General features: G+C 32.9%; 2 protein-coding genes across 2 annotated transcripts; one reads left to right on the top strand and one right to left on the bottom strand.

Annotated features, from left to right (window-relative positions):
• The first annotated feature begins 1,041 nt into the window (after positions 1 to 1,041).
• On the top strand, positions 1,042 to 9,393 carry LOC111709807 (metalloreductase STEAP4). Its single transcript, XM_023483722.1, has 13 exons — positions 1,042 to 1,083; positions 1,548 to 1,600; positions 1,814 to 1,898; positions 2,408 to 2,489; positions 2,647 to 2,725; positions 2,792 to 2,941; positions 3,268 to 3,361; positions 4,048 to 4,114; positions 4,827 to 4,973; positions 5,253 to 5,397; positions 7,041 to 7,086; positions 8,464 to 8,528; positions 8,665 to 9,393. The coding sequence occupies exons 1-13, from the start codon at positions 1,042 to 1,044 to the stop codon at positions 8,723 to 8,725; spliced, it is 1,116 nt and encodes a 371-aa protein (XP_023339490.1). The 3' UTR covers positions 8,726 to 9,393.
• Positions 9,394 to 10,055: 662 nt separating this feature from the next.
• On the bottom strand, positions 10,056 to 13,462 carry LOC111709715 (beta-adducin). The gene is made up of 3 exons (XM_023483602.1): positions 13,139 to 13,462; positions 12,333 to 12,503; positions 10,056 to 11,477 (listed from the first exon to the last, which is right to left on the bottom strand). The coding sequence occupies exons 1-3, from the start codon at positions 13,146 to 13,148 to the stop codon at positions 11,290 to 11,292; spliced, it is 369 nt and encodes a 122-aa protein (XP_023339370.1). The 5' UTR covers positions 13,149 to 13,462; the 3' UTR covers positions 10,056 to 11,289.
• Positions 13,463 to 14,059: the final 597 nt, after the last annotated feature.

Below are 14,059 nucleotides of genomic sequence, written 5' to 3'. Positions count from 1 at the left end.
TTTCACAAAAAATTTCGCGGATTTTCAAAATTTTAAAAAATTTAATGACGATCGAATTTTGATAGAGACAAATATTTGAAATTTTGATGATTCATAAACCTTCCCTGGGCTCCCTAGATGTCCCACAAAAAATTTGGGCCCGATCGGTTCAGCCGTTTTGACGTTTATTGGATACAAACAAACAAACAGACAAACAAACAAACAGACAAGCCAAATTTATATATAGATACCGATCAGAACAAAATTATTAAACACTAGCTGAAGATCAGCCCGGCGTTACCCGTGAAAAAAAAAATTGAAAAAAAATATTTTAAAACATTTTTTTAAAAAAAGAGGTGAATTTTTTTAGCCCATATTATCCCTCGGCCACCCATGAGTGTCCACAAAAAAATTCAACCCAATCGGTCCAGCTGTTTGGCCGGCTATACGCAACATATACATATACGAATGGCTTGTTTTATTATATAAATTATATTTTCAATTGGGTCACATTAAATTTTATATTTGTTTTATTTTTAGCTACGCTATATATTATTAGTTATTACACTGTATTTTGAGTTTGAAAATAAAACTATAACTATATTGATAAGTTTGTCAGATCTCTTTTCTGCTCAAACCACAATGAATGGTATTGTTGTCTGTATAATTGGTACAGGACCTGTAGGTATAGCAATAGCTTCCAGACTTTCTCAGGTATATTATAACTCTAAAATGGCCGACGGGGGTGGGGGTGTCGGAAAAAAGTATAGCATGCATAGTGTGGGGTTGGGGGAAGGCCTTAAAGTCAAAGCTTGCATCTCAACAAATTGTTTAAGTATTCAAATCAATGGGATACAGAAAAACGATGAGATGAGGAACCGAATTCTTGTTTGATCATCTTCTTTTCTGATCTTGTTCTCATAAATCATATTACTCATTTCTAACCTAGAACGGAATACTGGTTCGTTTGGGTAGCAGAGATCCAGAGTTAATTAGGTGAATATTTGATCTTATTATTTTGATATTAAATTATAATGTCATAAACATTTTAATTATTTACACATGAACTATTGTATTGAAGAAAATGTGGAACTTACACCTTCGGTATTAATAATTTGTTAACTAACAATTTGATAATTATAACGATCCAACAATATCATTATGATTATTGTTTTGATTTTTACACTGATCCGAATCCGACATAAATGTGGTGTTCATCACTTTAATGCAGGCATACATTTTTTTAACATTTGAACATTAGTCACTAATATTTATGTGTAGATGATAATTATTGTATTTATTCACGCTTTTGATTTAAATAATATAAACATTCCCCTTTCACTTGCATCTTTAAATCAAAAAGCCTATTTTTCAAAAAGGAAAAGAAAATCGAATAAGAATAGATCAACGAATATATAAATTTTTAATGTTATTAATAGTAAAATTTTGTGTAGAAAACACGCCTGGGGAAATTCAATATAATATAAAATATCACAGAGTTTTGATAATTAAAGATGGATTTTTAATGTTTTTAAATGATTTAAAAATAAAAAATTTTGTATGAAAAGGGTGCTGGAGTTGTTGTGCTCGCTGTTCCTGGCTTTACCCTCGAAAAATTAGGGTAATTAGGTTTACTTTTTGACCTTGTACACAAATGGTTACTATTTTTAGCTTTAAAATGGACATAATGTTAAATCTAAAGTTTTTTTTCATAATTTTCGGATCCATTGCAGATAAATTGTATTTGTTTTATGACCAGATATCCCTAAAATGAACATTAGATAAAAAATATCTTTAAAAAGTTTTTACCGTTTCATATAATTTTTTGTATCAGGTTGATTAGGGGCATCGAACCTGGAACAATTGTGTTAGATGTTACAAATAGAAGAAATATAATCTCTGAGGGAAAACTCTCCCAGGTAAAATAATTTAGCTTTACTTAACTTTTCAACAAGTACGTTTTTTTAAAAGATTTTTAAAGGAGCAGAGCTCTTTGTTTAACAAATGAATGGACTGGAATGAACTTTATCTTGTGTTTAGTAATGGCTTTAGACATAGATTTTCGGTTTCTTTAAAAACATTGAAGGTCTCCACTATAATCTGAATTGTTTTTATATTTCAATATTGGAACTTTATAAGTTTGTCTTTATTAGAAACTTGGTGCAAAATGTTTGCTATGTCATATAAGAAATAAATTTAAATCAGAGTTAAACTTTTGAACAAAATATCAATAGCATATTTTTAAAGCAAACCATTTAGAATATAATAAATTCTCAGATTCGAAAATGGAGCCTTTTAATTGAATAAAAACGAACTAAAAAACTAAAATCCATGGCACGCAAAAACTAGACAATTTACAATGCATAAATATGGCATAACTTATTGTTTACTTCATCTACCGACCAACCTTTATTTCTGTTAATTTTAGGCTGAATGTTTATCAAAGAGATTACCCGAGGGAGTTTTCTTAGTAAAATCCTTGTGCACACTTGACATTGAAGATTTAACTGGTGAGCTTAAAATTTGTTTTGATACAGGGTGTTTCATTTCATCGTGAAAGATAAATGACGACCTTGTAGCGTTCTTGTAAAACAGCAAGAACAACTTGGTATTTTCAAGATGTCGTCTGCGGGAAATCCATATTAAAAACCATGATTTTTTTTCAAGGTTCATCCAATTGTGTAAAAGATGTACCTCTATGTGGAGATTCTTCTTGGGCAAAAAACTTTGTAAAAACGATAATAAGGTGATTTTAAAAAAATATTCTAGGAAAAGATATGAAAAATCCAAGTGTGACATTTCGTGATTTCAGGCTTCTAGGACACCGAGATGTTGATTATGGAGATTTGAGCAAATCTCGAGAAATAGAAAATATGCCACTTAGACTTTTTCCATTGTGGAGATCAGCGGCTGGAATATCAGTCACTACTTGGCTTCTTCTATTCCTGATAGACTGGATCAGGTATTTTTCAAAGGGACTGTCCATGATAATTCAAATGACTCTCAATTTATTGCCCGATTAACAACAATACCTTTAAATTCTTTCTCTACGTAATAATTATGAAAATATCTATGATTTTCTCTCTAAAAATTGATTATTTTCAATTGTGGTTTGTCTATAAAAGTTTATTGCGGATATTATGTATATAAATTGCAGAGCCAAGGAGGAATATTTTTTAATCGGGAGTATGTAACTCTTTAAATAGAGGGCCATTGAAAAAAAAAGTTGACAGTCCCTTGACTGTGTTTTATTACTTGATATTGTAAACATTAAACAACTCTTTTTAGAGAATTGGTGTGTACACACGGAGAGAAAACGTGGGATCGGGACGCCATTTTATTTGGGCTATTCTCAACTGTACAGCATGCATCAGCTGGCCAGGCATCAAAATATATATAATATATATAGCTTGAGAAATGAGAACTAAGTGTTTCCAAGGACACTCACAGTTACTCCCGCCGTTTAACTGCGCTTGGTCGTAAATATACTATTTTACCTATTTTTCCCTATCAAAGTAGACCCAATTAATTAATAATCTGAAAACCAAGTTAAGAACTCAAGGTTTCCCAATCAAAATGTAAGGCAAATCGGTCAAGGGGTTCCTGAGTTATGATCGGACATCCAAACAAACAAACAAAAAAACAAATATTTTATGATCTTGATCTTTTGCTTTAATCTGCAGATTAACTTAATCGTTATTGAACATCCCACGCATGCTAATTGTATTCAGTAAGGGGGTTTAAAGGAAGCTTTGATCACGGGAAGAATAACTAAAATGAAGATATGAAAAGGTTTAGCTTTTTTATACATGGATCCTCAAATTAAAAGTGTGCACAGTGGATATCGATATCAAGCGATCGGAAATATAAGTATTAAACTGAACAGCTCCTAGGCTCCCAGCTCTGGACATTTTTGCAGAGATATATTCTAACACTTACAAATACAACATCCTTAGCGGAAAGAACAAAGATGACAATCATACTGTTTTCTACATTATGAAGTTAAACAGACTAAGTCACGTAATCATTTTTTTTAATCAAAAAGTTTTATCAATAGCTTAATTTTAGGCTCTTATACTTCTATCAGCAAGCAAACTTCCATCAACTATAGAGGATTATATCTATCTTATCCGAGGTTAGCATAAAATTGAAAAGTGGAATAATAAATTATTTTACTGCACTGCTGCCCTAAGGCTCAGAAATTTTCACCAACATCTGGAACAAAAAGGGACTGTTAAGGATATATAGGCTGAAACATAGACACTTTTGGAGTTGATCGCGACCTATTTGAGTTCTATCTGATGTCTGTGTCTCGAGAAATATATAAAAGGTTTCAGCCTATACCACCATTTATTTTTCCTTAAAAGTCTCTTTAAGTCCGCCCCCATGAAGTGGGATGGAGCCGATTAAGTGACGGCCTTCAGATTGTATTTGATGTACATGGCATTTTTCTCTGAATACAGTAATGGTGGAAATTAAGAATTAGGTCTTGAGATTACCAAAATTTGGTCTGCAATTTTTGTACATTTAAATTTGACGGAGAAATCAAGATTTGTCCGGCTTTGAATTTATTTCACAACATCAAAATAGTCTAGTAGACATTGGGTTGCAAAAATAAAGGGATACGAAAATCAGAGTTTGAGACAAAGACTCAATTCCTTTTGAAGACTTTAAAAAGATTGGCCACAGTTTTGGAAGCCTATTAGACATTTAACCTTTTTTCTACAGAACAGGCCATTCACTCACTATTGGAAATCGAAGACGATATTTAAGTCGCATCTTAATTCCCATATTTGTTAGGACACTATGTATATATATATATATAACAAGTTTTAATTTTCCTTTAGGTACTAAATATCTCCAGCTTCCAAACTGGTTAGTTCGCTGGAAAGAATTGACCAGTAAACTACTCCCAATGATTCTATTCTCTACAGTTGTACACTCCTGGCTTTCTATCTTTCTACAGACATATTCCAGATCTTCTTTACCTGCAGGTACAGTGAGGGAGGGGGTGCAAAGCATCCATGAGCCTCGCAAACTGATCTCTGGAGCCTCCTAGCCAATAAAAATTGTCTCCGAGCCTTATGCTACGTCTGTTAGGCTCCCCAACTGTTTTCACGTTCAGCAATCAGATACAATACAACAATTTGTATTCAAAGTCTACAATTTTTAAATCGTGCTGGGAAAAAAATATATTTAGATAACTTTACAGAATATGAATAAACCCCTTTTTGCTTTCGTAAGCCATCCTTTTAATAAAATATTTGATGAAGGTATTATTTCTTACATCTTCCTGGTGCTGGTTGTCCTGCTCCTGCTCCCAGTTGTCAAGCTCTCCAGGACGGAGTTAAATCTATTCTTCTCCGTCCTATCCTGGCTCTCTCTCCTCCTAGCATACACCCACACTGTTCTAGCCAGGTATACGAGGGGGAATATACTTCCTAATTTTTCCAGAGTTAAAGTTTTTCAACTGGAACCATTTTGAAAAGTTCTTATATGTCCTGTTAAAAGAACTCAGTGAAAGTTCTTTGTCCTTTCTTAAAACTTAGCTTTAAACTTAATAACAAATCTCAATCAAGAACAAAGTTTTGTTTAAGTAAAAACTTTAAAGAGACTGTAACAAAATTTAAACTTTTCAAGTGACCCTCCATTTGTAGAGAAGCATGCCTGATAAAAGAGCTAGAAAAACGATAATATCTTCCACATTTTGGATCAGATATAGTACATGATCCTCTGTAAATGGAGGGTCTTATGATATTACAGCGCCAGTTTCTTCGATAGGTTTATTATATGGATCAGAGATGTTTATATACCTGAGCAGTGGCGCAACTAGCACTTTTGTGAAATTTTATTTTCACAGTCTGGGGCCCGGGGGGAGGGGGTATAAGGAGGCTAGCACCCCTGTCGAAAAAAAAACTGTTTTAAGGATTTGAAGTGAAAAAAGAGAATTTTCATATTGTTGAAGGACTGGCTCTGTGCTCAATACTATACCAAATCCTTAAAATATCCATGACAGGGTGTCCCACGAAACATGACAGTTGATCAATAGTTTAGAATGTCGTCTTCCAAATACTGGATTAGATTTATAGATTTTTTACTCCAATAAATCTTAATCTGGGATCAATTTTACTATAACAATACTGCCATATAATGTTTATTATTGTTTTCTTTGGTATCAAACAACTGAACAAATTATGGAAGAAGACATTTTAAAATATTCAGCAACTGTCATGTTTCGTGGGACACCTTGTATGTAAAATCCCTTATTACAATCTACAGCCATCCACTATAGTGATATTTGTCCACAATATAGTTTTAAAAACGAAAGTTTTTAAATTAATATTGTTATTTAAAAACGGTCGTTTTCATAAACCACCTTTTTTTGTTTAAAAAGAAACAATCGTTTTAAAAAAACATTTATTTTTGAAAACGACCCATCGTTAGTGACCGTTAACGACGACCTTTCGTTACAGATCGTTAAAGACCTTTTAAAGAGAAAAAACATTTTTGGTAGGAAAATCCAAGGTCAGAAAACATTCAGATTATTTATCTAGATAAAAAACCATTCAAGACAAAATTCATAGCTTCATCTTCCTGAAAAAAAATGAAATTCATTTTCATAAAACTCAGATTAATTAGAGAAATTTTTTTTCAAAAACGGATCGTTTTAAAAAAACTATTATTATTAAAAAACGATCGCTTTTCATTTTTTGAAAGTTCAAAACGAGTGGGTCGTTTTCAAGAACAATAGTTTTTTCTAAAACCGATTATTTCATTTTTAGACAGGATTAACAACCCTAGCAGTACTTGACTATACAGGGAAAATAGTTAGAAATTCAATTAGAAATGATGCGCGAAGCGCAAAAGAAAATTTTGGTATTTCTTTTTAATTTACAAAATTTGATTAAAGATGGTCCACAATCATGATCATGCTGGAGTCAAGTGAGGGGGNGGGGGGGGGGCTGTGTCCCGAACAATTTGCCGTTTCCCCCCTGAAGAGTTCAATAAATTGAACCTGGATAAATTCCTACATACGTGCCTGTTATCAAACAATTAATTAGGTGGCAGGATTTGACAAGGCTAACTTGTGTTCCATCAATATTCCAGGTAAGATTCAATAAATATGCATGAACAATCTTACGATTTTTTTTTCAAATACAAAAAAGTTGATATTTGTTTAAATAAGTTCATGATATTGTATTTTTGTTTGAATAAGTTCATGATAAATATTACAGGCGCGCAACTAGACATTCAGCAAGGGGAAGCAAAGTGCAAGTATTTTTTGCCCCCTCCCATAAACATTTCTGGGGGGTTCTTTGTTTTAAGGGCAAATTTTAATTTTGGAAAGCTTTTTTCAGTTTGGGCAATTTTGTGTATGGAAATCTTAAATCTTTATTTTTGGAGTCAAATTTTTTAAATAGGGCTGTAAATTTTAAAGTTGGGTGTATTTATAAAACATTTAGGCATACAAATTAAATTTAGGTGCAAATTAAAAATATTTGGTGGCAATCTAAAAAACCAAGTGTTACAAATGTTGCAAATTAAAGTCTGGTGGGGCAATTTTAATGAGAATGTGTGAGTGTAATTTTAAAAATCCAATTTGGGGGCAATTTTTGCAGAAAGGGGACGAATTAAAAATAATCTGAGCTTATATTGAAAATTGTTACAATGAATTTGAGTTTGCTACAGTGATAACCAGAAAACTCTGAAATAGGAAGACGACTTTTAAACTCAAGTTTGGACTTAAATCTAGTTCAATGAACATTAGAAATAGCAAATGTACAGTGTAAATAGACCCTTTTCACTTAAATTGTGCTTTGCTAAGTTACTAGTAAAGATATTTGCTTTGTACGAACATCAAAACCCTTACGTATTGCTGAAATGTCGTCCTTCAATTGTTTTCTGTTTATCACTATATAAGAATGCGGGTAGGTTTTCAAAAATAAATTATTGTGGGGGTATATTTTTTTTTCAAATTTTCGAGAAAATTTGCTATTTTTGGAACTATATGGACCCCTGTTAAGGACTTCTTGCCCCTCCTACAATGGGGGGGGGGGGGAGAAACCTTCTTAAGGGGGGGGTTTGCCCCCCCCCCCTTAATCAGGCTATGGGAATCTTGCCCCCACTTTTCGCGCGCCTAGGTAAATATAGTTCTAATACATGTATATTTGATCAATCAAGCAAAGTAACAAAGTCAACGATTGCTGGTTAAAGTTGATGGTTCAGTTTTTGGGGGCCGAGCAACACAGCCGATATGATTATGTTAACAAGTTGCCTAACGATTGGTTAGTCCATGGAGTCCATGACGCTGAATTGAAAGAACTGAATTTAGAATTGTTATAAAAGTTAGAAATGTTTTATGGAAAACCAAATAATTAATTAATTTTGATAACGTAACAAAGTTAATAATAAACTCAATAGAGAAACCATTTATCACGAATATCTATTTTTATAATTATTATAATTTCTATGTTCTTGCTTCAGTTGTCTATCCTACTCCCTTCTCTATCTATACCAGCTCATATTCCTCTTATTCTACCCTGGATCAGGTTATATTTAAAAAACTATTTTGTTTATTGTCATGTTTCTTGGGTCACCCTGCATCATGTTAAAAGAAGACCACCGAGATCGGACATCCTGTTTAAAAATATTTAAATACTTTTGTAATACAAACCTTGTTTTTAGGAGGAAAGTAATGAATATCAGAAACGGACATGTTTACAGTGGTATCTACTACCAGAAGTAGAAAAACTACACATCTACAAATTGTTTAGTTTATTACAAAATCTAAAACTAGTCAGAAATTCACATCATGACATGTAAGAGACGATAGAAGATTTGGGCTTAAAGGAACTGTGTAGTTGTATTATTGAGTAAACTTCACTAGTGTTGTTAGCTTAAAAAGTGTTCATTTCTAACACTTGCATCCATTGTTTTTGTATCAGAAATCGCAGAAATACCACATTTAAAATACTCAATTTTAAAGAGAACTTATGATGTGTGTGTGTCCCATGACAAAGTACTAAAGAACCTATGATGTGTGTGTGTCCCATGATAAAGAGAACCTATGATATGTGTGTGTCCCATGACAAAGTACTAAAGAACATATGATGTGTGTGTGTCCTATGACAAAGTACTAAAGAACCTATGATGTGTGTGTGTCCCATGATAAAGAGAACCTATGATATGTGTGTGTCCCATGACAAAGTACTAAAGAACCTATGATGTGTGTGTGTCCTATGACAAAGTACTAAAGAACCTATGTGTGTGTGTTCCATGACAAAGTACTAAAGAACCTATGATGTGTGTGTGTCCCATGACAAAGTACTAAAAGACACCACGTAAATCGAACATGCCACTCTATAAATAAAGTTACTCGTAATTACGTTTTCAGTCTTTTTAGAAAAGACAAACTTCAGTGTTTGCAACTTTTAAATTAGCGAATTTAAAATATATTCTAAAAGCGTTCTCTCTTCTTAAAATGATTAAACATAAATTTCACCTCAGTTGTATGGATGTATTGCTCTTTTATCAAAGAGAATTCAAAAGTATAGAGTGAAATTAAGTCGTAAAAAATATAAAACCGTCATTTTGTTGTACTGTTTCCCTACTGCAGGGCCCGTTCTCTCTCTACTTGTAACTAAAACTAAGCTATAAGTTTTCCTCTCCTAGTTTTATTCCTGTTGTCGGCGTTTATATCAATACAATGAATATGACTTTTTCAATTTAAGTTTGGATTTCTAACAGACATTTTTCAAATTACAAGTTTACAAGCAAGATACAAAAGCTGTTAATTGACAGCTTCTCTTTGATCCTATGTTAATGTGAATCCATGCTTAGTAAAAATCAAAATTGAATTCGAAAGTCATGATCATTGTATTGATATATACGACGACAACCGTAATTGAACATTCTAGGCTTTTCTTCTTCAACAGTTTTAAAACAAAAAGCATTAAAAGCAAGTCAGGAACAAATTTTTTGATCCATTTTTAAAACTACCACACATTTATGACAGTATCGTTCATTAGCTAAAAAAATACTTTATAAATCTCTATTACTTATTTTAAAAATTTAAATAAAATTTTTTACTCTTTACTGTATATATTTTCAATTATAAGAGGAAAACAGCAGCGCAAACTAGATTCAATTATTGACTGGAATAGTTGCAGGTCCGAGGCTGGGGCAGGAATTGGAACTTAGCTGGTTTAAAGCTAATAATTTTACGGTACATGCACCCAGCCCTGGATTTTACTGTACAGTGTGTTTACATTCGAGACAGTGAGACTGTACTGTCATATATCTGTTTACAAACAGGCAATGCTTCAACAATTATATATATTCAACTTTTACTTTGGTCAATTATAGTGTTAATAGCTGCAAAAAACTGCCAATTGTTAATTTTATTCATATTGTATGGACTGTAGTTGTTAATTAACTAAAAGTAAGGAATAAGGAGGTTTCCGATGTCAAGTTAAGAATAGAATAAAGATAAAACTTTTAAGAAAAACAAATATCTTAATCTTAGTTCATCACTTAGTGTTAAACTCCGACAAAATATTTGATTGAAGAACCCGAAACATGTATAATGTATCATATATAAACCAGCTTTCACAACTTTTTTCCACTCATTTACTTTGTAGTCATCTAACCAGGCAAACATTCTAAGCATGATAAGCGATATTTCTCAAATCTAATCCACGCGAATCCACCAAAATAACATGGTTTGCGCGTTTTTTTGCACTGACCAGTACATCGTGCTATATGCCGCGATTTACACATATTAGCCTTTGTGTGTGGGTGTATAATGTATGTGTAAACTGTAGAAAACCTTTTTCATTTTAATTTCTCTAAAAGGCGGGTCTAGATAATATAACAGGTTGTTCAAGGCCAAGAACTAACAAATATAAATGGGGATAAAACAAGGATACTCTAGATAAAAAATCCCGAGATTTGGAAAACGCGTCTCGAAGTCTCTTCTAAAACCCCCGCAATAACATTTCAGTTATCATGGAAAGTAGCAGTTTTCAAGGGGACATAAGCTGTCCTAGTGAAATTAATATTTGTGGTTTTGTTGTAAGACGGCAGTGTGTTTTGTCTGAGGGATGTATAAGAGACGAATCTGCCTGAAGGGTCACTTCTACCCAATAAATAAGACCAAACGATGAAAAGATTGTTTATAATGTTTGGGTCAATATCCCTAACATTAAAGCCAATCTTTCATGGTCGTTGATCCATATCATAGGTACTGGCCCTAGAGGGATCACGAGTCAAAATCAAAAAATCAGTATCACAAACAGTTTAGCTAGGGGCTTAGGCAGGGGTTTTCTCTTTCTTATCCTTCTTCTTTTTCTTAAGGAAAGAGGGGGTTCTCAGCCCCTTCTTCTTCTTCTCCTTCTTTGGACTGAGGGCAGAATCTGGGTCTGTTGCCCGGCTAGTATCAGCTTCTCCTTCGGAGAAGGTCCTGTTTCCGTCAGTTTCCTCATTGTATGTGTGCTCCCCTAAACAAAAATTGGTTTTAATAAAATTTTTAAAAAAGAATTTTGTCCCATAAAAGCTATGTACAGTCCCAAGCCTATCTGAATTTGATCCTGGTTCACAAATTAATGTTAATATGTTTAAGTGAACTCGGATAAAATCTAAGATATAAAAATCAATTTCCTTAGGTTCTTTTCTAGTGGTTATGTAACATGTCATGATATGAGTAGGAACAAAGTACATCCCTGACAATTGACATGATGTTAACTAATAACTATTCTACAGTCCCTGTTAACTTCTATTCAAAATAATGATACAAAAATGAAATCGAAAATTAATCTGATGATTATATATGATCATCTCATACTGAAAAGAAAATAATACAATTTTCTACAACTAATAACTGTAATTTTTTTTTGCATTAAAAAACATTGATTAAAAATCAGATTTAATCTGATGCGAAAGATTTTAAAGCTCACAATTAAAAACATATGATTATCTAAAGTTAGCGAAGTAAGCGGGAGAATATTATTTTATCCCAGAACCAGCGTTAAAATAAGCTTCCTTAAGAACAACAGCATATGTACACAACAGTCAGAATTCCTCACTTCTGTCAAACCATGATTATCTACAAAATATTAGAAGAACGATACCATTATATTACAACTTCCCTAGACAGCACAGAGCACACACCAGTCCTTCAGAACATATAACTTTGTTTAATCACTTCTAAATATCCTGCTAATTCTGTACAATATTGCAATATTTAGTAAGCTTCCGACAATGAATGATCCTTTTTCACTTGTTATCGTAAACTAATGAGATAAAGGATCATCAGCATCTAATCTGATAAATAAGTCCCAGCACCACATCTCTACCTTTACTTCTACCAAGCGACAAGGATCTAGCAACTGGAATACTAGGAAGTACTCGAGAAGGTTGTCTAGTTGACATAGACCTATCCAACCCTGTCTGCTTGGCAGATTCAGACTTCTTTATCGAAACAGAACGTTCCAGGGCTGCTTTGAAGTTTTTCATACTATCCTCATCTAGTTAGGAAATTAAAATTAAGTTCTTTACACCCAGATTACAAGGTAAAGACCCTATCTTGTGTAATAAAGCAGAGCAATGTCCTTCAACTCTTCATTTCAATCAGCATAGGGAAGAAAATGAATTAAGATTAAGGTTAAAAAATATGTCATGCAGGCCTCACAGCTATTAGTAAATTGTACAGTACAGCTACACTTAAGCATAAGAACAATCTCTGATAAATATAAAGGAATATAGCATAAAGTTTAACCAATCGGTCAACTAAGCTAAATAAATACTGAAGTTGGAAGCCCTAAATCTATATATATATATATATATAAGGGTAGCATGCAGATCTAGGAAACCATGCTAGAAAATCTTAAAGGAAAATCATCCAATCCCACTCTCAGAAGCTTGAGATGCTATTAATACATTTTAAAGATATTTTTAAAGATTTATTGAATAACAACAAAAGAACCATTTCTCTTCAGCTTGACCAGGCGCACAAAAAACTGGTTAAACCAGCAGTCCGTGGCTCCAATACTTATCACTATTCATTAAATCTGTTCCTAGGACTAATATTTTTTTAAAAGGCAGAAGTATTAAAAGAGTGGGACAGGTTTGATTTTCTTTCAAGCCTTGAACTATGGTTTACCCTCGTCCATTATGTATTCTCTAGTTGGTGTACTGGAGGTAGCAACATGGATAATCTCAACTCCTGAGCAATCAATCAATCAGCCAATCAATCAATATAAAAGATGATAAATATAGTCTGAAATGGTCTATGTATATAAGTCTATAATTAATAACACATAAACTTACCATTAAAACCTAAATGTAAATTCAAAATATTTAAAATAAAGTTAATATATTGAATTAGCTTAGTTAGTTGAGATTGCATGCACATTGCACAGTGTAGGTAAAAAAATACTTTTCTTCATGCAGGAAATAAAAACAGAATGACACACAAGACTAGTTGTTTTCCCGAGATTTCATAAACGAACTAAAGTTAATAATGTAGAGAGAATACTCCATGCGGTTAGTAATTAAAAACAAAGAAAATTAGTTTTAGGGTTAATAGTAGAATTTAAAATCATTATTAGCATTCTTTAAGATCCTTCACCATTTAATATGTTACCATCCCAAAAAAAAAACATATTTGAAGATGAAAAATATTAGTTTCATGTTTACTCGGCATTATTCTATCTCTTTCTCCTTTAATATGTAATATGTTGTAAATCCTGCAAAGAATGAGGAAAAGATCTTCTTTTTTGATCTTAGACAATTCAATTTCCTCTTGAAGTCGGAATCAATTTGTAATTAGTAGTTTAGTAAATAATTTGATAACATGTTCCTTCACCAAAAATTCTGTAAACAATTATTAAAAGGTTGAGTGAAAGTGCAGATGTGTATGTGTCCGCTAACCGAGGGGAAGTGTCTGCTGTCCGCGAAAAAGTGTCCACTGTCCACGGATCGAGTGAAAGTGTCCAGCCTTCACTAATCAGGTGGAAGTGTCAGCTGTCTAAGTTAAAGTGTTCACTGTCGGATTAGAAGTGTCCACTGGCCACTGAACCAG

The sequence above is a fragment of the Eurytemora carolleeae genome, unplaced genomic scaffold (genome assembly GCF_000591075.1).
Source record: "Eurytemora carolleeae unplaced genomic scaffold, Eaff_2.0 scaffold46, whole genome shotgun sequence".
Classification (NCBI taxonomy): domain Eukaryota; kingdom Metazoa; phylum Arthropoda; class Copepoda; order Calanoida; family Temoridae; genus Eurytemora; species Eurytemora carolleeae.
The sequence above is the reverse complement of the archived record's forward strand: the minus strand, read 5'-3'. Positions and strand labels throughout refer to the sequence as shown.